Raw genomic sequence first — 26190 nt, 5'->3', positions numbered from 1 at the left:
GGCTGCTCCCGTTAGGGGTCGCCACAGCGGATCATCCGTATGATCTGCATAGTGATTTGGCACATGTTTTACGCCGGATGCCCTTCCTGATGCAACCCTGGTCGCCTCTTACGACACAGGGATATGGTACACCTATTTTAACCGGGGTATACACCGGCCCAGTACACTGGTACTCACTTCGCCGACCTCGGAAGGATGACAGGCTGAGTCAACCCCCTGGTGTATTAATTCAGTGGCCCAACGGGGCTTGAACTCAGGACCTTTTGGATCCCAAGCCGCTGCCCTAACCACTGCGCCAACACCAGGCTTTTCACAAAACCCGACAATAAGGGTAGGAAAAAAAAATCTCAATTTTTTTTTGACTCATTCGACGACCCAACAGACAGACATGCGATTAATCTTATTTTATTTAAGTGATTTGAATAGTGGAGTTATTAGATGGCTTTCTAAATTTATAGATAACTCAAAGCTTGGAGGTAAGGCATTACAGGGTCAATCATGTCAACATCAAAAATTTGGTGTGTATTCATAAATCGTTCATTGTTTACCAATTGTCGTTTCATCATCCCAGCCATCACTAGTTAGTTGTTTGTTTTTGTTTTTTTTTTAATTCACAAAAGTTACACGGAAATCCAACATGGCAACAGGATTTCTGAAAATGTACCAAATGACTGATCACTTTGCAACACCACGAGAGGGAAATGAGCGCAAAATGCTCAGAATGTTACAGCTGGAAGTCCCCTGATCTGTCATTCTGTACTACATGAATTTTATAATTTACAATTTCACTCTGACCTAGATCAGTATTTCAAAATTATTAGCAATTCATTTCATGACAATTTTAGGTGCTATAATTTAACCATCAATGAAAACGCAAAATGGCGTGAGCACGGTCAGAACTTTGTGACAAGGAGTTGGCAATTAGGTACAACTGCAGAATGATTTCCAAGTATAAAATTAATACCCCAGGCACTGGTTATCAGTCACTTCCTCGAGGATACTGGCTCGGTGTGGGTATTGCTAGGGTTGGGCATACAACCATACTTTTTATGAAAGGAGTGTTTTTTTATGGCCAAATTTCATGCTGATCATGAATCCATTGAACTTTTTGACATAGGATGATGTCTTAGGTTGGTAAAATGCAAAAATTCAAAATGGCCGCCAAATTTACTCACTTTTCAGGTAAAATTTGATAATTATGGCTTACTTGGGCATGTAATATTAGGGTTGGGCACACATTGACTTTTTCTCTGTTGTCCCGTTAAAAGGAGTTTTTTTATGGCCATTTTTCACGCTGATCACGAATCCGTTGAAATTTTTGACCGAGGATGATGTCTTAGTAAGACATCTTACATCTAAGTAAAGTAAATCTAACATCAAACATCTTACATCTAACTAAGACATCTTAAGTAAAGAATGTCTTACTAAGACATCATCCGAGGTCAAAAATTTCAACAGATTCGTGATCAGCGTGAAAAATGGCCATAAAAACACTCCTTTCAATGGGACAACAGAGAAAAAGTCGATGTGTGCCCAACCCGAGCTATTGCCCTTTACTTCACTCAGAGACTGAGATTGGAGAGGTGAAGGAGGATTCTTATTTGAAGTGTAGCATTTGACTACAGGCAGCATAATTTGCTGGGAATGTGGCTATGCTGCTGAAATGTCCCTTTGTAGGTTGGAGCAGGAATTTGGTCAAAGTCCTAGCTCGCCTACTCTTCACAAAGGACACCATGGGATTTGTATTGTCTGACAACTCATGCTGGTAAATGGGACGCCCAGCATAACATCTGTCCAAAGGACAGCACACACACAAATTGCACTGCCTGCGAAACACCAAGATGACTTTATAGCTGGTCTGAGATTCAAACTCAGGCGAGACAGCCGAGAGGCAAGTGTGCATAACTCTTGGCTATCTTGCAAGTGGGGGGGGGGGGGGGTTCTCAGCCCAGCTCTAAATTGTCATTCCGGTGTTTTGCAGGCAGAGCAAGGCATTAATGTATATGTCGTCCTACGGATGGACCTTAAACTGGGCGTTCCATCTGCCAGTATTAGTTGGTGGATGTTAAAGATTCCACAGCGTCCTTCATGAAGAGTTAGCGAGCTATTGCCAGCAACCTGAACAAATTACAAATTCCTGCCACTTTCAGTCTAATGTCAGGCCTGGCCAGTCGGTTTGTGAAAACGTAGTCCAATAAGACCGTTTCCTGGGCTGACCCCACTAAGTGGTGGAATGTTAATGTAACAGTGGTAATAGTATATTCTTTTTTACATTCAAATTTTGTTTATGCCTTTGATCAATACTGTATAGTATTTAGATCAATTGTTGACGAGAGTTTTAGAAATTCCGGCTTTAAGAAATTTTGCTGCGAGATAAATGGTGCCATTCGATTCGGTGGAAAAGCATTTTTCTATTTCCTCTAACATCCCTCTTTCCCTTCACTTCCTTTCCCTCAACTGACTGACTTGTCCAACTTCATCAGACCTCCAAATTCCCTCATCTGCACGGTGCCTGACGTATCAGCATTTTCCTCGGATGATCTCCAGACCAGGCCATTGAGGGTGCCCTTGTCTCTATCTCGACCCCATGACTCTCTCACCTTTCCAACGCATTTTACCATCACCTTCAGCCCAGAAAACCCACTGCTCACCCTCACGCCTCGCCAGAACCAAGCGCTTCCCCCCAGAAACATGAGTGCATACCCACGTGTGGCAGGAGGAAAGTGGACTGGGAGTCAGAAGACCACGGACGCTTGGTTGAGTGCCCTGCACGACGAGTTCTCGAAAAGTCGATTCAACCTCTCGTAGTAGTTAATCCCTCCCCCCCCCCCCCCAAACCAAAAAATAAAAATATATACAGCATACTACCATCTACATGAAAGTTTCGACTTGGGATTTAGTACACCCAAAATGCATACAATGTTTTATTTGTTTTTTTTAAAGAAAAACAATTGCATCAAAATAAATTAGACATGCCGTCCTAACAAAAGCATCAGCCAGGAGAGCTGAACATGAGGCTGGAGCTATTAGCAATAAGTTAGGAAAGCAAAAATCTAAGCTCGCAGCATGTTTGGTTCAAAACGTTCATTTCATCCTTGCGGTTTTCTACGCAGATCCATCCAACAAGCATCCGCCTATGCTCTCAGGAGGTGCCCTGCCGTTTTCCATTTCGACCGCAGACCTTTGGGATACTGCCGTAACCTGGCGGTGCATAAAATGCTTGCGAGGTGCAGTGGGTTCAATTTCACAAGCTAAAAAAAAAGTTTGGAAATGAGTTTTTACATCCACGTAGGAATACATTGCAGAATTAAAAAGAAAGAATTATTGCTTTTTTGTAACCCCTCCCCTCATTAGGGTCCAAATATTTTCAGAGGACCAAAAAGATTGTGACAAACAGAGAGGATAGAAGTCATTTAGATTCTCTTCTGCTAGCTCACATGCTCATCTGCTGTCCCATAATGGAATGAGACACCGTGTGTTAAATAGTCTTACAAACATGATGGCGATTCTTGAGACAGCTTTGAGAAATCTTGGAGTGGTAACGAAGGAGAGAATTGCAGAGGAATGGCTGGAGAAAGGGGAGGACAGGCAGTAAGCAGCTTGAGACGAGGATGTAGGGAGGAAAGGGTAGGAGAGAATCCAGGCAGGAAGACGTGATATGATAAAACTGCTTGCCTTCAGTTCACTTCCTTTACATTCATTTAATGCAGTAATCTTCACGATTGGTTGAGAGGGGGGCCACTTTTGCCGATAAGACATCGGTGTGAGAGCCGCTACACCACCTGCAGGACTCCATAATGGTTGCTATTAGGCCCCGCCTCAACCTACTCTTATTTGTTGTGGTTAACTGGGCTGTAAGCATAATTGTTTGTACACTGCAACCATATCCTCATGTAATTATATTACTTTTATGCTTCACGTTGGAACACTCATTTGAAACCATTGGGTCAATTTGAGAGCATTTATGGCAGGTTAAGATAGGCGATTTTCACATTTGTGTATTTTCAGCCGCACATCAGAGGCCGCACTTTAGGCCATCAGGAGCCGCCTGTGACTTGCGGGCCGTGCAATGAAGAACAGGGATTTATTGCATGATCGAGAAAACGGTTAGGGAGATGGGGGATGATTTTCAATGTCAAGGTGAGCAGAAGAGGAGTTCTATCTGCTTCACCTTCTGTTCATTTTCCAATTTCCAAGTTCAAATCCTCATTGCTTTACACGCCGAAGGACGTTTGGCTGGTATGATTTGGGGAAGAAGAAGTGCAGAGAGAGGAAGTGGTTAAAAGTTTTGTAGACGACGTTTCTTTGTGTCGATAGCATCCAAGATGGGTTGCCGTTTGGCTTGGTACCTCTGCCTGAGTTCTTCGATCTCCCGCTCCATGAGTGGATCCAGGGCGGCAAGGCGCATTTGGAGTTCATCATAGCTCAGAGACTTCAACTGGGAAGTGGGGAGGGGAGGGTCAGTGTTAGAATCGGGAGCTACAACGATTGATAAAAATGCTTTAAAAATAATAATAATAAAAAGCCAAAAGTTCATTGTTGATACAAGCATTGCTGTTAGTTAGTCTGTCATTGATTTCCTGAACAATGAATTTGTGCAATTTAGATTTATTTCCATCTTTACAGTGCAAATATAACATCATTGGCTCTTCACTCAAATATAATTGATTTGGTAGCAATTGCCAAACATTGTGTCAAATGGATTACGATGCATGTTAATAATGAGAAAATGAATAAAAATAGGACCACTGGACCTGTAGCTTATCTGGGCCCTGGCCTAATGTTGTAAACCAAATTTGGTAGTCTTCTGACTGGTGTGTCTGGAGAAAAATATTTTTGAAGGAATTTACGCAATTTTCCAAAAAAGTTGACGAAGTTGGCCATCTTGACACGCTTCCAGTCACGCAATTTATGGCCGGCATGGTCTCCGCAATTTATCAGGACCCTGTCCTTATATAAACCAAATTTGGTGGCATTCTGACTGCTGGGTCTGGAGAAGAAGATTTTCTTTAAAGGAGTTTACACAATTGTTTTCCAAAAATTAAGGCAGCCATTTTGACACACTTCTGGTAACGTGATCGGAATGACCTCTACAATTTAACGTCCATACCCTGGCCTAATGTTGTAACCAAAATTTGGTAGCATTCTGACTAGTGGGTCTGGAGAAGAAGATTTTTGAAGGAATTTACTAAATAGGCCATTTTTACCTACTTAAAGTTAGGTGACCGGAACGAGCTTTTCAATTCCTGTTACCAGTCAGAAGAGAAACCTTGCTGCCAAATTTCAGCCAGATCAGCCCTGCAGTTTGGCTGGAAAAGATGAAATAGGAGATGGACGGTAATGCACGATGACAATACCTTATCTGGAATTCCAAGTCCAGATAAGCTAAAAATGTATTCATTGGATTCACACTTGGAATATCCAAAGAGCAGACACTTGATCTGAATCTGGTGTTGAAATTACGATGCTCTCATCCACTTTGGAGGTCACCCAGATTGGCTGAGGCTATCCGAGATAAATTTACAATTGAGAAAAACAAGGAAAAAAACGTCACAGCCCCCGTTATTTTAGTAATTTTGCTGTATGGAGTTGAAGGGCTCGCCCATGTTTATTTACAGCTAAAATGACCACCAGTCTACCAGCCATCTTTGATCAGATCACAAAATACCGTATTTTCCAGTGTATAAACCACACTTTTTATCGGCACAAAATGGTAAAAGTTGGGGGTGCAGTTAATACACAGCCACGGTTTATACTCTGGAAAATATGGGAAAGTGAGGTGCACATGTATGCCATCATGTACTGTGCTTCTGCCAAGTTTGAACAAAAAAAAAAAAAATCGGACCATGTATGTCGAAGAAATAGTTGGAGACACATTTAAGTAACACAAGTCTGAAGACGACGATGGTTCACGAGTGGTATTTGACGATGTAGATTGTTTCAGAAGTCAAGGATGAGACAATATGATAATGTTTGACCAAGTTATAAAAATGATCAACACGATGTGGTACGAGTGACAGGTTATTAGCTGCAAAATGTCAAAAACCCGGTTTCGTTCAACAACTTTAAAAATTTGACCTTTGCATAACCTTTAAAGGTCCCAAAACAATGTTGTGGACATTAAAATAAGGAAACAGGATACGTGTTATAGCTTAATGGAGTTAGCTCGTCGAAGAAGGTCGAAAACCCGGTTCGATTCCCACAACTTTGAAAATGTGACCTTTGTGAACTTTAAAGGTCAAAGGTCAAGGATTATGACCTTTGGTGCAAAACTTCCTCTGGAACATTCCAGGAACAATATAACGTCATATAGGCTATATGGCATTTCACACTCCTCGGATTATCCATACTTTGATGAAATCAGCGTAAAAACAAACTTTAAGGTGTCGCCACGGGCAAGGTGTTCGAGATAGAGCAAAATGGTTTCAAGACTTTAGGTGGGGAATGACCTCAAGATTATGCATAAAAAATATTGTCATCCTAGCTCTCAAAGTTTGGGTGGTCGTATGATTTTTATGTCAAAATTCTAAATTTTCTAAGTTCATGACCTTGTGACTTTAACCTTGTGACCTTGACCTTGGGATGAAAATGAAAAACCGAGCTCCGTGGGGCTATGCAGGTGCCATTGGGCTAACCAAATAGCAAAACCCCTGCTAGATTCGACAAACCCCTCGGAGATGGATTTTTATGTCAAAATCGCAATTTTCTAAGTTCGTGACCTTGTGACCTTGACCTTGGGACGAAAATGAAAAAAAAAAAAAAAAAAAAAAAAAAAACGAACTCCGTGGGGCTATGCAGGTGCCATTGGGCTAACCAAATACTGAAATTCTTGCCAGATTCGACAAACCCCCAAAGAGAAGATGCAAATTGAAATCGGCTACCCCCTAAAAACACGTTTTTTGGGCATGGCTCCACCCATAATGGGCGCACTATGCCCATTTTCAGGAAAACACAACTAGATCATGATATAAACCTCCCACCAAAATTTTATCAGGATCGGATCAAAACCCACGGAGCTATGCTCGGGACAGACAGACAGACAGACAACAATAACGAATATAGTGGTCACTTATTTTTTTCGTAAAAATATTTTTTCGTGAACCAAAAATGGATGCCAATCAGCCATCTTCGATCTTATCTCGAAAAAAAAAGAAGAAAAAAAGACTTGTACATGTAAGCCATTATTCATTATCTGAGTGCCAAGTTTGAACAACATTGGTAAATGCATGTCCGAGAAATGCTTAAGGACGTGTTCAACATCGGGATTTTTACAACTAAAATGGCCGCCAGTCGGCCATATTTTATTGTATCGCGAAACAAAATGATGTGCATATGTATACCAGGTCTAATGGGGGCTAATTAGCAGATTGACCAGGCTCCGTACGACATTCACGCAATTGAAAGTATGAATGAAAAGTCTCAGGAACCATAAATGTTTATCTTGGACATCAGACCCGAATACAGGATTGTCACATTGAGAGCAAATAAAACACCCAACCTGATGCTAACAGACAAAGCCTCATCCTAAGTGGAAAAAAAAACATTCCATTTCTGGTTAGCTGGCCTCCGAGAGATCTGCTTCCAAAAGATCTGCTAAGATCTTTTGCTAAGAGATCTTTTGCTAGCAGATCCGAGAGATCAGCTAAGAGGTTAGCTGGCCTCTTAATCCTCTGAGAGATCTGCTTCCAAAAAGCCAAGTAATCGTCCCAGATTTGTGTGTACTACTGTAGATTTTATGTTCTCTAATTGTCGATTGTTCTTTGTATCGAGTGCTCACTCCTGTGGATTTTTTTCAAGCCCTATCTAATTATTCCGACCCTTCATCTCAGGCTTCAATAGTTTTGGGCCAAGACGTTTTTTTTTTTTTCAGGGGTTTTCCCTAGAATGTTTCCCATACCCACAACGTGTCTTTAATTATCTGTCCCATCATCCATAACCCTCACTTCAATTACTCCCTTGTACATTTTGTTTCATACAAATTAAAAATTTTTTTTTTTTTAAACTTCTTCTTCACTTTGCTCCCCATCAATTTAAACTGCTGTCCATTTTATTCTGTTGAGTCCTGATCCAATTTATGCTCAAGCTCCTCCCTGAGCCTAAACACGATTCAAAAAACAATTTCCTTCCGATGTCTTTCCCCACCAAAGTATCACCAGTTATAAGATAACAAAAGTGATCAAACAATACAATAATTGTGCAAGCACCATGTTTTGGAAGAATGACCAAATTCCTTTTTAAGACTAAATACAAACCTCACTGCACCTTTTTAACCAATTAAAAATTCCAGAGTGGACACTATTTGCGGTTTCAAACACATTACAGTTCAACTGTTGAAATAAAAGAATGAAACTATGATCGATGGGAGACTCGGGTCCTTACAAACTCAAAGTCTCCATCGAGTGGGATGCGGAAATCCAGTGAGGGGCTGCCATCCAGACCACCGGCATTTCCCGATCCGCCGCCACGATTTCCGCGACCTCCCTGGCCCGGCGGTCGTCCCTCCCTCTCCTTCTGCTCAAAGTAGTCGAGGAATGAGGGCCGAGGAGCTTCATTTGAGGTACCAATACCTAAATTAGGAGTGGGACAGGTAGGCAAGTTAATGGAAATAAATTGATGAGTAAAATATCAGGAGCCTTTTGCGTGCGCACATGCCCACACACGAGGACTTTGTTGTTACAGTATGCTAATCTTGCGAAAACCATTCACCAATTCTAAGTTAGACGTGATCCACGTTCATGTTATAAAATCGACTAATGGTTAAACTAGACATAAAAGCATTAGTTACATTAGACAACTTTGTTCAAATTCCGAGTGTTGCCAAGGTATATAGATGTTAAATCTGAGAATGAACGATCTATAATAAAGTAGATCTGTGTGTGGACTTTAAACAACTACAGGAGTTCTTCCGATCATCACTTTGGGGTTGTCATTTCTTTTTAGGGGTTGGGGTTGTATCATTCTGCTTCAAAGCATGGTGTTGGCAAGTGACTCAATCCGGATTACAAAAGTATTCCCTCCTGCAGCACGAAAGGGCACTCTTGAAGCAGGGAGAATTAAAAAAAAATGTTCCAAGTCTTCACCAGCTGATATTGAGGGGGGAATGAAACGAAAATAAGAATAAATTGTATTAAGAAATAAAACTCATTGTTACGATTAAATTGGCCATTCGTAAGAAACCACCCAAAATAGCCAAAGCCGCAATAATCGTGGCATCAATGGGCAAGGGTACAGCGATGGCCAATCGGTAGTGACTCGGCTGGGAACAAGGTGGTCATGGGTTCAAATCGCGAAAAAGGCAGCAGTATGTTAAATGCTCGATTTTGAATCCTCCCAAAGTCGAGCTAATTTCAGGAGAATAGTAAAGTCAATCAAAGTTGGCTCATTAATGACCTTCAGGCTGCAAACATTTGCCTGCCCACCTGATATCTGATCTACTGTACATGTGATGCTGCTCCGTCCAATCAATCCTATTCGCTTCTGTTACAGGAAGCCATACTTTCAACCTTTTTTAAGTTTAAAAAAAATTAAAAAGCAGGAATAATAAACCGATTATTCAGTTCAATATCAAGAAATTGATATGCGGCAAAGAAGCACAAATCCACCAAATATAAAGTCTTGCATCTGGTTCTGACATCATAACACCAAATCTCTTTGATGTTGGAAGATGAAGATTTGTCTACAGATAATAATCTCACAATGGAAACTAGCTGCAAGATCCTTCTGACTTAAACGATACCTCTCTACCCCCAAAATCTACAAAAATATAAAACGTACATATTTAGGGTATGCAAAATGGACATATGGAACTTGATGTTACGCAAACTTCAAAGAACCACCACCACCCCCAGCAACCCACATTTGAAACTCACTTCTCATGGTTCCTCCCTCGTCCCCATCTGTGTTGATGTGCATGGTGTCCATTTCCTGTTCCAGTGTGTCATACTCCAACATTGTCCGCTGACCCTCACTCATTGTGCCTGGTCCCTCACCAGCTACACGCATCGTCCTTCGTCCACCATGGCCCCCACCTCCTTCCTCCCCTTCCATCCTCACCATCGTGCCGGTGTCCACATCATCCTCCTGAAGATAGCCATGATGGAGGAGCCATGTGGCGATGGAGGGGCAGTGGCAAGTAGACGAGGACAAAGCAGTCATTGTCAGGAATGACAAGCAGAGAATGACCAAAGTTGATAAAAGGTTCACAAGATGATTCAATGGGAAATGGCTGAATGTCAAAATTATAAAAGCTCTCTGAATGAAGTAAAATCATGCAAACAGGTGCAGATATGCTCAAGTACAAAGAGGCCAAATTTACAGAAAAAAAAACATGTCTGCAAATACAGGGCAACTTTTCTTTTTGAGACCATGGGGAAAGCATCACCGAAAGGTCTTCTTCCTCCTCTCCATCAGAGTCATTGCTTTGGCGACGCTGGGCCTTCTGAGCCATTGCCTCGGCAACCAGGTTCTGCAGCGTGGGAACCGGCACGGCCTGGCGCACGAACGGGTGCTGTGATAGAGATCAGGGTGGCAAATGAACATGGTTTAAAACTGCACCGCAATAAAGGAAAAAAAAAAAGAAGTGGGAACACAGAATTAAGGAGCAAAATAATGACGGATGAACAGGTAGTGGAAGGATTAGAACAAAGAAGAATTGTGGTGGATGATGACGAAGAGTGTGCCATTTTGATAATACGCAGTTGGCAGACAGAACCTGAAGTAGCTGTGTAGCAGTCGCGCGATGCTCTGGGTTTTTCACGAGACACTTCCTCACAAAGTCTGTAAATTCATCTGACCAGCTCTCTGGCTGGCGGAACGTGGGTGGAGGGTTTGTAGGAATCATGAAGATCGCCTTGAGGAAGAAGAGATAGAAAAGTTGAGACAAGTGGGGCATTGTAAAAGCTTAAATAACTGTGTAGTTAAATAAATAGCTTTGTCCCATGGTGAGGACAGATCAGTGGGGAGCCACAAAAACAGGAGCCAATCAGAACTATTCAGCATACTTTCTGAATAATCATCATAATCGCACCAAAATACACAATTTGGCGTCTGTTGACAAGAGGACCAAGGGTCACATGATGGACGTTGTAGTCACTTCATTCCCCCCCCCCTCACGAAGGGGGTTTTCTGCCTTGGGTGATATCCATGTGAAGGTGTATATGTGTTAAGATAGCTAATCATGGCATTTCCAAGGCCGCTTCTAATAACACAAGTAATAACAACATTCATGATAATAGAATATTAATGCGAATTACAAAACAATATTAATACGAATAATATCCCCTCTCCCCAAGGAGTTTTTTTTTCCTCTGACAAATGCCATATAAATAGCTTGTTGTGGGACAACAGCACAACAAGTAAAAAAAAAAAAAAAAATATATATATATATATATATATATATATATATATATATATATATATATATATATATATATATATATATATATATATATATATATATTATAAACCACAAACACATATGATTACCTTTTAAAGCAGTCACAACTGCTGTTTAAAACTAAACTGAAATAAATTTGGAGGAATCCCGACATCCTTGAGGAATTCTATGTTTATCGCATCCACCACAGATAAATATACTCTTGTACTGAGAGTGCTGTGAAATGTGGTGATACCATCTCTGACTTATTTCCAGTTGTTACTGGAGTTCATCAGGGGGTGTGTACCGCCCCCCCACACTTTTCAGCGCTTGGATGGACTGGATTCTGGGAAGGATGTCGGAGAGATCAAGCTGCGGTGCATCGTTTGGGAATGTCAAGATCAATGACCTTGATTTTGTAGATGATGCAGTTATCTTTGCGGAGACTTTAGATATCCTTTTGGGGGCCCTCGAGGTGCTGAATGAGTCGTCAGAGCCGCTGGGATGATGGGTTTCCTGGGTCAAAACTAATATCCAGGCTTTCAATAACATTTTGGATGGTGCTATCCTGTCTGTACCTGCTTATGGCGAAGATGTTGAGGTCACGGAGAGATTCACTTACCTTGGCAGTGATATTCATGTCTCTGCTGGCTGTGAGCCAGAGGTCAACAGACGTCTGGGTCGGGCCTGGGGAGTCATGGATTCAGTGGATTATGGGGTGTGGCCCTGCCCGTACCTGTGCAAGAGTACGAAAGTCCGAGTCTTCAGGTCCTTGGTGCTTCCAGTCTTGCTCTATGGATGTGAGACTTGGACTCTGACCAGGGATCTGAGACGGAGACTGAATTCCTTTGGTACCAACTCTCTTCGGAGAATCCTTGGCTATCGCTGGTCGGACTTTGTGTACAACGAGTGGTTGCTGAGAGACTCAAATGAGATTTGTTACCTGCATAGTCCGTGAGCGTCAGCTGCGGCTTTATGGACATGTGGCTCGTTTTCGACGCCGATCCTGCTCACCAGATTCTCTCAGCGAGGGAGCCTCGTGAGTAGAGGACAATGGGCCGACCACGTGCCTCGTGGTTGCAGCAGATTGATCAACATCTCAAGGAGATGGGGATGGGCCAGGCATTTGCCTGGGGGATGGCCAGACGGAGGCCCCTGGAGTACCGGCAGAAAGTTGACGCAATGACACGCTGCTCCGGCGCATGCTCCCATACCTGACCTGATCTAACAAATTAATGGACCCAAGCCTAGATCTAGTATAATCTATATACCCCATAGACGATAATAGCATGACCCTTCCTGTCAATATGTGGGTGTACTAGTAATGTAAAATAGGACACATTCTAAATTGTCCACTCTTTCAATTTGTTTCAATATAACCTTTCTGGTTGGTAAACGGGCTGCTGAGGTTTCTTTTTGCATTCTTTCATGTACGACTGTTCCAAATTTAATGTCCGAATGACATTTAAACCAGAGTTTGAGATCAGTGCCGTGAAGTAAGGCATTGCTCTGTTTGTGGGATTCTGTTCAGTTGGGGCAGAATATATATTGGTGAACAGAGGTCACACGTCACATCAAACTGAACATATTTCAATGTGGGGAAATTGAGGTCTGTCCTTGTAAATACTTAAAGAAGCTAGCCATCCATTGTTCATTGCTATGTGTGGATCACAGGATGGATCAGAGGCTGTGCACTCACCATTGTACAGTCTAGTATTGGGAGGAAGGTGGGAAGAAATTGGTTCCCGATTCACCTGCCCCCAGCGTTGCTTCAAGCAAAACACCATCCCATTAAGCCAGGTATGCCATTTATGAAAGAACAAAAAAACAAAAGAAAAAAAAACATTTGGCCATTTTATGCCTCACCACAGTTACAAGCTTTCGCCACTGCAACTCCAAGATCCCACGAATGTCAAATGCAAACGCAGGCAACCATCAATCCCTCTGCCAACCACTCTTTCCAAGTTCCATTTTGTCATCAAATTAAAAACAAAAAAAGTGAAATCCTTCAATACAGCACATGTGTGTGGTGAAGCAAATGAGTACACTAATGTTAAAATATGCAATTTATGCTTTTTCAGTTGAAAAACAATTAAAAAGCGTTCTTAATATTTGAAATGTAAAAATCTTGTTATTATTGTGATAAGCACATATATATATATATATGTATATATATATATATATATATATATATATATATATATATATATATATATATATATATATATATATATATATATATATATAAATATATAACAGAAGGAATGAAATCGTTCAATACAGCGTGGCAGGGGACCACAAAACAATGATAGAATAAGAAGAACTTAGCTTTCAGCATTCGGCGATCGGCGCAAAATGCGATGGTGGGCGGAAGTGACGTCTTTCGTTCGTACATGAGGGGGAAGCGTTTCTTCGTTTTTTTCCATCAAACAATAAATTAAATGTTTTTCACATATATAACACATTAGTTTCACAAATTTCCATTGAAATACTCGGGTATTTCCGTCAATTGTCGCCATTTCCGTCGAGGTTACGCACTGCATCTACCGGACAGCCGTCATTGGCTGTCTTGAGGCACGTGGGGGGGGGGGGGGACACCGGACCCACCGGAGACGTGGTAGATGACACCGGGGACATTTCAAACTCGATGCAATTGTATACAGCGCACGCGCTGTAAAAAGACATTCTTCTCCCTTGGCTAACCAAGCTAATGGTCTTGTATCCCTCAGGTTGAGATGCACTTGAATGAGCCGTCGGCCTGTTCAGAATCGCAACAGCCGATCTGTATTAAAGGGTCATCGCATGTTTGCAGCAAGTACTCATTTGTTGTTCATTTATTGGAGGGTATTCACAGTTGCATCCATTATCAACCTCTGGTATAAATGTAAATCCATTGTGCATTTTTTATGAAGTTGTTTTCATGACAGGAGAACTGGGTTTTACAATAGTTTATCAAGAAAAATTACTTTGCAGGATCGGTGCCCCTCCCAATTGCCAAATAAACTCTCCATAACCAAGATTTTACCATGCACAGACAACACAGAAAGCCATATTAAAACTCAAAATGCATTTCAGATCTGAGTCACCTGTCTCTGTAAACATTTGGGATAAAACGACGTCTGCTTGTTTGATCATTTCATGACGCAACTGCCATTGCAAAAACAATATGGATGAATAAGCTCGCGAATACGTACCCGCATGGGATGGATGTCAGCATAAGGAGGTTTTCCCTCAGCCATTTCAATGGCTGTAATCCCAAGAGACCAAACATCAGCCAAGCAGTTGTAACCAATCTCTTGTATGACTTCTGGAGCCATCCAGAACGGAGTGCCAATCACTGTATTTCGCTTCGCCATTGTATCCTGCAGACGTGCACAGAGAATTGTAAATATCCAAGATGGAAAACACAAAGTTTTGATTCAAAATTCATTGAACAGGCCAAGAGGCCCTGTGAGAGTACATAGATTTGTCTTTTGACACTGTTCATATATTGTAGACATTACCTTCAAAACCTAAGGTGGACGGAGGTTGTGTTTTTCACCCCTGTCTGTTTGTCTATGAGCAAGAAATCTCAAAAAAGTAGGGACAGATTCGGACTAAATTTGGTGGATAGGTTGGATGTGTGACAAGGACAAATTGATTTGATTTCAGTGAAGATCGGGATCCGAAAACTTCTTTAATTCTGTTAAGGCGATTCTTCACCATTGAGAGATGGGGCCAAAAACGATACATAGTATGATACTTCAGAAAGTTGTGGACGAGTTAGGACAAAACTGGTGGATGAATTGCTTCGGTGACAAGAAGAAGCTGATTAGATTTTGATTCAGGTCCTGATGCAGATCCGGCCCATCAGTGGGATACAAAAACTGTTCAGCCTGGCGGAGGCATGTGCTCTACCAAGTGCCATTGTTGTTGTCATTTGGCTTCATCTACGAGACACCACTACAGCAGTACTAATTGATTGTGTCGAAGGACTTGCAATCCATGTTGAATCGTTTTTTCGCAAAAATGTAATGTTAGTAAGGTGAATATACTGATTCTGGCTCACTTTCTCCATGTAAAGTGAATGGGGATTCTCAGCAATTCATTTTTTCCCCCCCCCCCTAAAAAATAAACCCCCTTTTTATCCCAAGGTATATTTATTTGTCTCCCCTTTTAACCCAGGGGCACTTTTTTCAAACAACCAATGCATGTTGTTTAGCTCACTCATTGAACCTATAAAGATTTGTTGAAGTAGTAAAGTAGTAGGGTGAATATACTGTGATTTGTTAAAGGTGATTCTAAAGAAATATCTAAAACATGTAAGTGAATGGAGATTTTAATAACTTCCCCTTTTAGCCTTGGAGCACTTTTTTCAAATAACCAATGCATATTGTTTAGCTCACTCATTGAACCTATAAAGATTTGTTCATTCGCAAATTCCTTCAATAGTTTAATGTTCTTTGCACAATAATCCCCATCTAAAATATTTAAAAATAAAACATTTGAATCTTTATATTTCAAGATACCCCTTTTGTGTTATTATGAAATGATAAACTTCTCTTAATGTTCTTGTTTGACTACCTCCTGAGCCTCAGATTATTTTTGCATAAGCCACGCTCACTTTTTCTTAAGCCCTGCCCACTTAAACTAAACCCCACCCACTTTTCATGAGGTATTTTTATGAGCCACGCCCACTTTTAGTAAGCCCTTTCTACTCTTACATCATTTCCAGTTCATCTCCGACTCAAAGAATTCACAAGAAAATTCTAGAATGTTATAGTTTTGAAAAATTTCCCAATGAAGGCTTGCCTGGGCTTTGCCCAGGGAATTTTCAAAGAATCCTCCATTTTGAAAAAAAATTCTCCATTCCAACAACATTACAACATCTGACTCACAAGGCTTGCCTGTGCTTGCCCAGTGAATTTTCAAAGAATCCTCCATTTTGAAAAAAAAATTCTCCATTCTAACAACATTACAACATCTGACTCACAAGGCTTGCCTGGGCTTGCCTGGGGTTGCCCAGGGAAACCATAGCAACCAGTCTTTCTTGAGAAAAGCTTCAAACCCAGACTCCATTTTAAACATTTTATATTTTTACTGACAATGGAGTGCTGTGCTGCGCTTGAGTGGGATGACTTTGGAGTTCCTGGGAGGTCTACTACTTGTATGGAACGAAACCTTCAAGTTGATGAACTGGATTCAAACCTCATCAATTGAGGTAAGATTTTATTTTCCTATTTACAGAGTTTGATTTAAGCATAGACTCATTTAATAATTAAATCACTTAATTAATACATTATTATTTTCTCTCACAGGAAATTGTATCTGAAATACAAAATGAAAATACTGCTTTTGCCACAACTTGGGACGAAATTGTCGGTTTGGTTGAAGACCTTGTGATCGACCACGTCCCACAGAACGAGCTCAACCTTGATGACCCAACCAAAGAGTTATACCTTGGAGACCAGCAAAATCCTGAAAAAGTTTTACAGCAATAGTACTCATTGCGAGTTATCAAGACAATACCCACTGAACAAGTTATACCTTGATGAACCTGAATAAAAGTTTTACCTTGAAGACTCACAAATTTTGAAAAAAAAAAAAAAAAAAAAAAAAAAAAAAAAAATCAGTAAATGAGTTCTGCCTTGATGGTTTAAATAACTACCTTAGAGACTCGGGAAAAGGGTTCTGCCAAGATGGTTCTAAATATGGAACCTACCTTGGAGACTCACAAATTTGAGACCTTTTGAAAAATGGAGATTTCCTTGATGATCCACAGTTATACGATGTGAGATCTATTACTGAAACCCATACAAATTGGAAAAATAGAGTTTTCCTTGATGATCCACAGTTATACCATGTGAGATCTATCAATGAAACCCACAATATTTCTGCAAATTGTGGTTCTACCTTGGAGTCTTGGATAGATGGTTATATTTTTGGAGACTTGGAAAGTTGGGTTTATTTTGGAGACTTGAAATGTGGTTTTTACCAAGACTCTTGGGGATCTCAACCGATCGATGTGGTTTTGTTGGATGGTGCTTGAGAGCAATATCAAGAAAGTTCTTAACCCCCCTCCCCCCCCCTTTCTACTTTATCAAACCTGAAAGCCTTAAAAGACAGAATTGGAAGAAGAGAAATATATATATATATGTATATATATATGTATATATATATATATATATATATATATATATATATATATATATATATATATATATATATATATATATATATATATATATATATATACATATATATATATATATATACATATACATATATATATATATATATATATATATATATATATATATATGTATGTATATATATATATATATATATATATATATATATATATATATATATATATATATATATATATATATATATATATATATATATATATATATTGTTAGTTCTGGGAAGAAGATGCAGCAAGGTTCTTACTTCCCCTTTCTACTTCATCAAACCTGAAAGCTTTAAAAGACAGAATTGGAAGAAGAGAAAAAAAACATTAAAACTATATATTGTTGAAATACGTATTTTAAAAAAGATATTGTGTTGGGGGAGGGTTGGGTTGGGGTTGAGATTTTGAATGTGAGGGTTGGGGTTGAGATTTTGATTGTGAGGGTTAGGGTTGATTATACTCCCTGTTATATTATCTCACTCACACACACACACACACACACACACACACACACACACACACACACACACACACACACACACACACACACACACACACACACACACACACACACACACACACACACACACACACACACACACACACACACACACACACACACACACGTTAAGCCTTGACTATTCAGTTGAGGATTCTGTGTTTTGAGTTCACAGATCTAAGAACGCCCCCCTTGACACACATATTTTTATTTAACCCTCGGCAGATGCCACCTGTTATAGACCTCGGACTTGGCCCTCGAGTGTCCACAACAGTGTATAGTAGGGGGGAGTGAAGCGCCAACCCATTACTCCCATGGGTATTATCTGCTCAGTTTTGTCTTTTGTAATTCCTGTGAATAAAATGAACCTAAAATCTCTTCCCCTTCCAAATCATATATCTTATAATTCCAAGGAACCGTATCTATTAAATCAACAATTTAAAAAAGTTCATTCGTCCACCGCTTTGTATAACCCTTTTCAAAATGAGATTTCCATCTATATATTCTTACGATATCACCAACTTTGAACTTAGGCTTTTTGACATGAATCTCTTTTTCATATTTTAATTTTGTAAATGTTTCTGATGGTTTCATATTCGTTGACATGTGAATCGTGTCATTATACTTATCCACAATATCCTGAATAAAAGATGGCCATTGTGGAGAACAGAGTTGTGTGAATTTTTTATATAGTCTCTCTTTTAAGGTATGATTAAAACGTTCGATAACAATGGCTTTTCCTTCATTAAAAGGTACTGTATCATGTAATACTGTTATTTTTTTAGAAAATTCATAAATGTCTTGTTATAAAACTCTCTACCCTCATCAGTCCACAATTTTTTGGGTTTTCTCTTACTTTTATTAAATATCTGTTGAAAGGCTAACATAAGAGTATTACCTGTTTTGTTTTTCAAAGGGACAACCTACGCATATCTACTCCTCAAATCGATAACGGTTAAAGCATACTTGTACCCCTTATCATTATTGAGTTCAATCAAATCAGGGGTCCAGATATAATCAACTTCCTTGGAATAAACCTTCCTTCTCTGAAACTTTGTGAAAATTGGTTTATGAAATTCATCAGCGAATTGATCTTCAATCTTAATGACATCATTAGAGTCTCAGCTTTTTGACTTTCCAAGTCCAAGTTTCAATTTAGCACTGATCATCTTTTTCACTATGAACCTATCAACTTTTTCTCTCAAGGTTGGATTTTGTATCAGAGACAAATTATACAACATTTCGCTATCGGCTTCATGTTTTCCTTCCAAAGTTGTGGTATTCCCAAAATCAATATCGTGCCTCATGCACACCTCATCAACCCTTTTGATGGGTTTACTCCATGGTTTAGGATTGTCTGCCTCATCTAATCTTTTATCCAAGTTTGTGCCTGGACCACAGAAAGAATATCCCGGTAGATGTAATTCCCCTGGTATTCCAGTAGTTGTAAATTTACTTCCTGATAAAAACTTTTGTATATCTCCTCCACGTTTGTGTTTGGAGATAAATTGACACTTTTTTGACTCACACACCGAACATATACCTTTTTGTATAACCCTGTTATTTTTACTTTTAAAATATGAGATATTTTTAGTATTAGTTTTCTTTTTACATTTGAGACAATAACTCATTTATTTATGAGAAAAATTCCTGCAGAGTGCAAAAACCTTTTTAGTTTCCAACATGCACATTTGAATCCTAATTTTTAAAACATAAAGAATTCTCAGAAATGCCTTCACTCTCTCCTCCATTTATTTAAGAAAAAAATGAAAAAATTTAATCAGTCAATCGCACCAACATCATCAATAATATAATCTTTATCTCCACTTTCTCGTTTAATATCTTCTCCCTGAAAACGATGTCAATAGTCTCGCCGAAAATATTGCTAAGAGACTTGTCAATTCGTTGTTTTCCTCCTCGGTGCGTTGAGATTCATTTATTTTCTATAATACCCCCAATCTTTTTTTAATCTCACCGGTTTCCATATTTTCATCTTTATTCATTCTCGCTCTTTCCTCCCTCTCCTCCCTCTCCTCCTTCTCTCTTTCCTCCTCTCTCTTCTCCCTCTCCTCCTTCTCTCTCTTCTCCTTTTCCTCCTCCTCTCTCTCTCTCTTCTACAACTCCTTCCTCGTCCCTTACTATCCCTGAATCACTTACACCCCATAGAACAGGGGTCGGGAACGTGTGGCTCGCGAGCCAGGTATGGCTCTTTTGATGATTGCATCTGGCTCGCAGATAAAATTGGAGTTTGAAACTTGGAAAGCCCAATATTTCTCGCAGAAGCTTTACCTATAGTTTGAATGGTGTCGTGCTTCATTCACGTGCAGGGCTGAACTTGGCAGAAGGAGAGAAGAAAAAACACCTCCGAATTGTCTGAAGCGGTTTTTGTTTTGTCCAGTCATGCGGCCGACGCGAGTAGTGATTTAGGTTCCTCCAATGACGTGCCGCCGCCGACACGCGTAGCGGAATTCATCTCGACCAATCACGCGCCACCGCTGAGGCGACTCGTGATTTCGGTTCCTCCAATGACGTGCCGCCGCCGAGACACGTCACGGAATTCATCTCGACCAATCACGCGCCACCGCTGAGGCGACTCGTGATTTCGGTTCCTCCAATGACGTGCTGCCGCCGAGACGCGTCACGGAATTCATCTCGACCAATCACGCGCCACCGCTGAGGCGACTCGTGATTTCGGTTCCTCCAATGACGTGCCGCCGCCGAGACGCGTCACGGAATTCATCTCGACCAATCACGCGCCACCGCTGAGGCGACTCGTGATTTCGGTTCCTCCAATGACGTGCCGCCGCCGAGACACGTCATGGAATTCATCTCGACCAATCACGCGCCACCGCTGAGGCGACTCGTGATTTCGGTTCCTCCAATGACGTGCCGCCGCCGAGACGCGTCACGGAATTCATCTCGACCAATCACGCGCCACCGCTGAGGCGACTCGTGATTTCGGTTCCTCCAATGACGTGCCGCCGCCGAGACGCGTCACGGAATTCATCTCGACCAATCACGCGCCACCGCTGAGGCGACAGCATCCCAGAGTCGGCCGGCCGTGCCGCACCTCTCGAGTATGTCAGCCCGTGCGCAGGCCAGCCAGACTCACTTGGGTCAACATCTCCCTCTCTCTCATTTGCTCAAAGCTAACCCTTCGACGAAGAAGATGGCGAAAAGAAAAAAAGATGAGGAGTATCGTACATTTCAGGACGAATGGGCCGAAGACTTCGCCTTTGTGGAGAGAGCAGGTTCTGTGGTGTGTCTAATTTGCAATGACAAAATTGCATCGATGAAACGGTCGAATATAAAGCGGCACTTCGACACACGCCATGCTACCTTTGCATCAAAATACCCTGTGGGAGACAGCAGAAAGAAAGCGTGCCAAGAGCTACTGAGCAGGGTGCAAGCCAGCCAGCAGCAACTCCGCGTATGGACCCGGCAAGGTGACTATAATTCCGCCAGCTTTGCTGGATCTTTAGCAATAGTGAGGAACGGAAAACCATTCACAGATGGCGAGTATGCAAAAACGTTCATGCTGGATGTCGCCAATGAACTTTTTGATGATCTTCCGAACAAAGACAAGATAATCAAACGGATACAAGACATGCCTCTGTCGGCAAGAACTGTTCATGATCGTACCATCATGATGGCAAACCAAGTGGAGGAAACGCAAGTGAAGGACATAAATACAGCGCCGTTCTTTTCCCTGGCTTTGGATGAGTCAACAGACGTAAGCCATTTGTAAGCCATTTGTCGCAGTTCAGTGCGATTGCAAGATATGCTGCTGGTGATACACTGCGCGAAGAAAGTCTTGCTGTTCTGCCAATAAAAGGGTCCACAAGAGGTGAGTATTTATTCAAGTCTTTCATGGAGTTCGCTCAAGAAAAAAATCTACGAATGGATAAACTTATCTCGGTGTGTACTGATGGTGCTCCGTGTATGGTGGGGAAAAACAAAGGATTTGTGGCGCTTCTCCGTGAACATGAAAATAGACCCATCCTAAGTTTCCATTGCATTCTACACCAGGAGGCACTTTGTGCTCAGATGTGTGATGGGCAGCTTGGCGAAGTGATGTCGCTGGTCATTCGTGTGATCAACTTTATTGTTGCCCGAGCCTTAAATGCTCGCCAGTTTAAAACACTGCTGGATGAAGTTGGAGATAACTATCATGGTCTGCTTTTGCACAGCAATGTGCGTTGGTTGTCAAGAGGGAAAGTGCTTAGCCGTTTTGCGGCTTGCCTGAACGAAATCCGGACTTTCCTTGAAATGAAAGGGATTGAGCATCCTGAGCTAGCCGAAACTGAGTGGCTCCTCAAGTTTTACTATCTCGTGGATTTGACTGAACATCTGAACGAGCTCAACGTGAAAATGCAAGGCATTGGAAATACAGTGTTATCCCTTCAACAAGCCGTGTTTGCTTTTGAAAACAAGCTGGAGCTCTTTATCATGGATCTTGAAACAGGTCGTTCACTACATTTTGAAAAACTGAGACAATTTAAAGATGCATGCACAGCAAGTGAGCCCACTCAAAACTTTGATCTCCACCAGTTAGCTGGCTTCACATCCAGTCTCCTACAGTCATTCAAAGCATGCTTTGGAGAATTTCGTGAGCACACTCGTCTTTTTAAGTTCATCACCCATCCAAACAAGTGTTCACTGAACACAGCCGACCTGAGTTACATTCCTGGTGCCTCCGTCAGAGATTTTGAAGCAGAAGTGGCTGACCTGAAGGCCTCAGACATGTGGGTGAATAAGTTCAAGTCACTGAATGAAGATTTGGAAAGAATCACACGACAGAAAGCAGAGTTGGCGAGCAAGCACATGTGGACAGAAATGAAAAAACTTCAACCCGAAGACGAGCTGATTATCAAAACTTGGAACGCGCTTCCTGTCACATACCTCACACTGCAGCGTGTGAGTATTGCTGTATTGACCTTGTTTAGATCTACGTATGCATGTGAGCAGTCATTCTCACATCTTAAAAACATCAAGTCCAACCTACGATCACGTCTAACGGATGAAAGCCTCAACGCTTGCATGAAGCTTAACCTCACCAAGTACCAACCAGACTACAAAGCCATCAGCAAATCCATGCAGCACCAGAAGTCCCATTAATGGTGAGTATTATAACAACATTATTTAAAAGAATAAATTCAGAGGCTTATTATACTAACATTTAGTTGAATTCAGTCTTAAAATATATTATATGGCTCTCACTGAAATAGATTTCCAAATATTTTGCTTTAATGGCTCTCTGAGTCAAAAACGTTCCCGACCCCTGCCATAGAATATCATACATGTATTCATCAGGATTTCTTGTTATTCCTGTATCCACAAAATTTTTATTTTTTTTTTACAACAGGAAACCAATAAAATTTATTTTGAATTTCTAAAAGAGCCTTACGTTTTCTTAACTTTACAATTTTTTCATTATTTAACATTTCAATTAAATCCAAAGTTGTTGGTTTATCAACATCAGCATAATGCCAATCATTTATTGAAAATACCTCATTCTTATGTTGTAGAACATATTTATTAAAATACCGAATACCCTTTTCTTGAAGGTATGCTGGAACACAGAAATGATAATTTTCTTGAAGCCTTCTTGCTGTCATTTATGTAATAGAAATATATGACAGAATAATATTATGACACGAAACACCTCCCCATAGTTAAATCATTTTGTATTTCCTTACTTATAATATAAAATCCTGTTTTTTCTGTTTTCATGATATAAACTAGGGCAAAAACATTATTATATTTACCCTTATTAAATTCTTTTATTTGTTGTTTACTAATCGTGCTTCCACAAAACTCATTCTCTATACCAAGTGGATAATATTCTTCCTCATGAGACCGATTTAATTGTTCCAGGTCTTTTAGGTCAATTTTAAATGACCAATTATACCCTAAATCATTCATATCATACCCCAATTGTTCTATTCTCATACAAACAATACGCCCTTCTTTATAAAAATTTATTGTAATTCGAACTGTGAATTCTGTATGACCTGGAGATAAAATCAACACTTTTGTATCTTTGGAATACACGGCTGTTTTATTTAAGGATATATATTGTGATAAATCGCTTAATCTCACCAAGTCATTCGCGTCAGTCGGGCTTGGATAATTTGTTAATTTATAAGCATTTTTCATATTAATATTTTTTGTTATACTATATTTCTGTCGTTCAGCCTGTGCCTTTGTGTAATAATTTGATAAATCAATATCCAGTTCTTGGAATACACCAAAAATAGAACCATCTTTACCAACATAAGTCATTTCTATTAGATTAAAAATAATGTCATAAAAAATGTATTTTTGTTAAGTTGAAATAACACATACAGACATAATTGACCACAACACTTGGAATTTAATTATTGGACTTGAAATGTTTGATAAACACCATTCTGTAAGAATTTTATGACTTCAACAGGTGGTGGAAGACCAAAACTATCAAAATAATATTTGTCTTGACTATTAAAAATACAAACCCAATGAGAACCGTTCCCATTATTATCTTCTAAATTTATAATAATATTCTTTGTATGTTTAGGCACGTTTGTTAATTCATCTATCATACAAATAACCACATTATGAAGTTTTGATTTCTTACAATATTTGACAAGTTGTAAATTTGATGATGTATTCTTTCCAAATTCTTTAAACCACTCATCAATGCTCATTTATTTATTTATTAGAAATATATAATCCATTACCCCTTTTAGTTAATTTTACACCTGCTTGTGCGATAGAAGAAAGCATATCTCCAACTAACAATCTCGCTTTATCAGGCAGACTTTCAAGTTTTTCAGCAAAATCTACAATTACACAACTTCCACTAATTTTTTTTCTCCAACTCATTGTTACGTCTTTCCAATTCTTTTTGAGCCCGGGGTTGAGCCTTCCTTTCGTTGGCAGTTTTCACCGCTGTTGAAATACCACCCGTCAATGCTCCAACCGCACTTAAACCAGCAAATAAAGGAATTAGAAATGGGAGAAATCCTCCACTCGTCTCTCTTATTGAATATTTTTTCAACATTGGTTTTGTCATTTTAATTTTAAGTGAACCAGTATCATTCAAGATTTTAACCTGTTCTCTTGTGAGCAAAACATCAATTCTTACTGCTCCTTTTCTCTGAATTGTATGAACGTTAATCGTACAAGGCTTTTGATTTTGAACACAAGATGATAGTTTATGAAGATTGATTTGATTAACATATACCCCAGTTGGTACTTTGCCACTCATTTATTTCACAAAAAAATTATGTGAGACTAATCATAACACCATTATCTGTATTAATCTGTAATTGTTTCTTCCAAAAGCAAACAATATGTTTCAACTTCTTCACTCTCTCCTCTTTCAATGTATAGGGAAGTATCCACTCGATTAGACTTTATAGTTTCCTTTTGAGCACTCAGGTCAAATGCATAGATTGTATACAAACTTTTAAATGCTGTCATATCCAAAATAGGTTCTTTATTTCCAGTACTTTCACACACCTTTTGGTAAGACTTGTATGCTTCAGCAAAATCATTTTTTCCCCAATTAATTTCCAATCTATCTCGTGGATAAAATGTTCCATCGAGAGAAACACTAAGTTGTTTCACCTTCGCATTATCACTCAATGCATTATTCTTATCAGTCGCAGTATCGCCATCTGGTTTTTAAAAAATGATCCACAGATATCGTGGCTTTCCTTCCAGAACAACCAAATTCCACGTGCAAGTGGTTTGGTTTAGTTTAACGTGTTGACATCTTCTTTTGAGGTATGATACACCGAGTGGTTTCTTTGAGTTAAGTCTTCTGTTCAACATCTCTTCCGTTTTAAGATTAGGAGTATATACACTAATATACCAACTCATTACATCAATTACAAATTTATTCTGAGCAGAAAAAGCACTACCAACACCAAAAAGTAATATATTTTCATTATCATTCCTTTGTAGTTGAAATCTAATTTTAAGACCATACAGAACTTTATCATGATCACAAAATCCAAACATACCTTTAAGAGGAACTGCCACAGTAAAACTATTAACTGCTTTTGTATCATCATTATACATTCCTTTCCTTTGAGTATATCCAGTGCTTTGAGTGCTTTGGTAGTGCTTTGAGTGTTTGTTCCCGTTGACATATCA

General features: G+C 39.9%; 2 protein-coding genes across 7 annotated transcripts in view; one reads left to right on the top strand and one right to left on the bottom strand.

The window, feature by feature from the left end:
* Positions 1-2851, top strand: part of LOC147009626 (recombining binding protein suppressor of hairless-like protein) — a 49176-nt gene extending 46325 nt beyond the window's left edge. For all 3 annotated transcript variants that reach the window (XM_085862567.1, XM_085862568.1, XM_085862566.1), the window contains one exon: positions 2484-2851. In XM_085862567.1, the coding sequence (XP_085718693.1) occupies positions 2484-2808 (325 nt within the window). In that variant the 3' untranslated portion in view covers positions 2809-2851. The remainder of the gene's footprint in view (positions 1-2483) is intronic.
* Positions 2852-2911: 60 nt separating this feature from the next.
* LOC147009625 (serine/threonine-protein kinase 4-like) overlaps positions 2912-26190 on the bottom strand; it is a 76066-nt gene continuing 52787 nt past the window's right edge. For 3 of the 4 annotated variants that reach the window (XM_085862569.1, XM_085862570.1, XM_085862573.1), the window contains 6 exons: positions 14569-14736; positions 10712-10849; positions 10382-10507; positions 9870-10080; positions 8380-8567; positions 2912-4438 (listed from right to left, as the gene is read on the bottom strand). In XM_085862569.1, coding sequence (XP_085718695.1) covers positions 4280-4438; positions 8380-8567; positions 9870-10080; positions 10382-10507; positions 10712-10849; positions 14569-14736 — 990 coding nt within the window. In that variant the 3' untranslated portion in view covers positions 2912-4279. The remainder of the gene's footprint in view (positions 4439-8379; positions 8568-9869; positions 10081-10381; positions 10508-10711; positions 10850-14568; positions 14737-26190) is intronic. The other variant, XM_085862571.1, reaches the window with a different exon arrangement.

This window comes from Eptatretus burgeri, chromosome 17 (genome assembly GCF_056783735.1).
Source record: "Eptatretus burgeri isolate ZD-2024b chromosome 17, Ebu_testis_v1, whole genome shotgun sequence".
NCBI lineage: Eukaryota > Metazoa > Chordata > Myxini > Myxiniformes > Myxinidae > Eptatretus > Eptatretus burgeri.
This window is presented reverse-complemented; position numbering and strand designations above follow the sequence as displayed.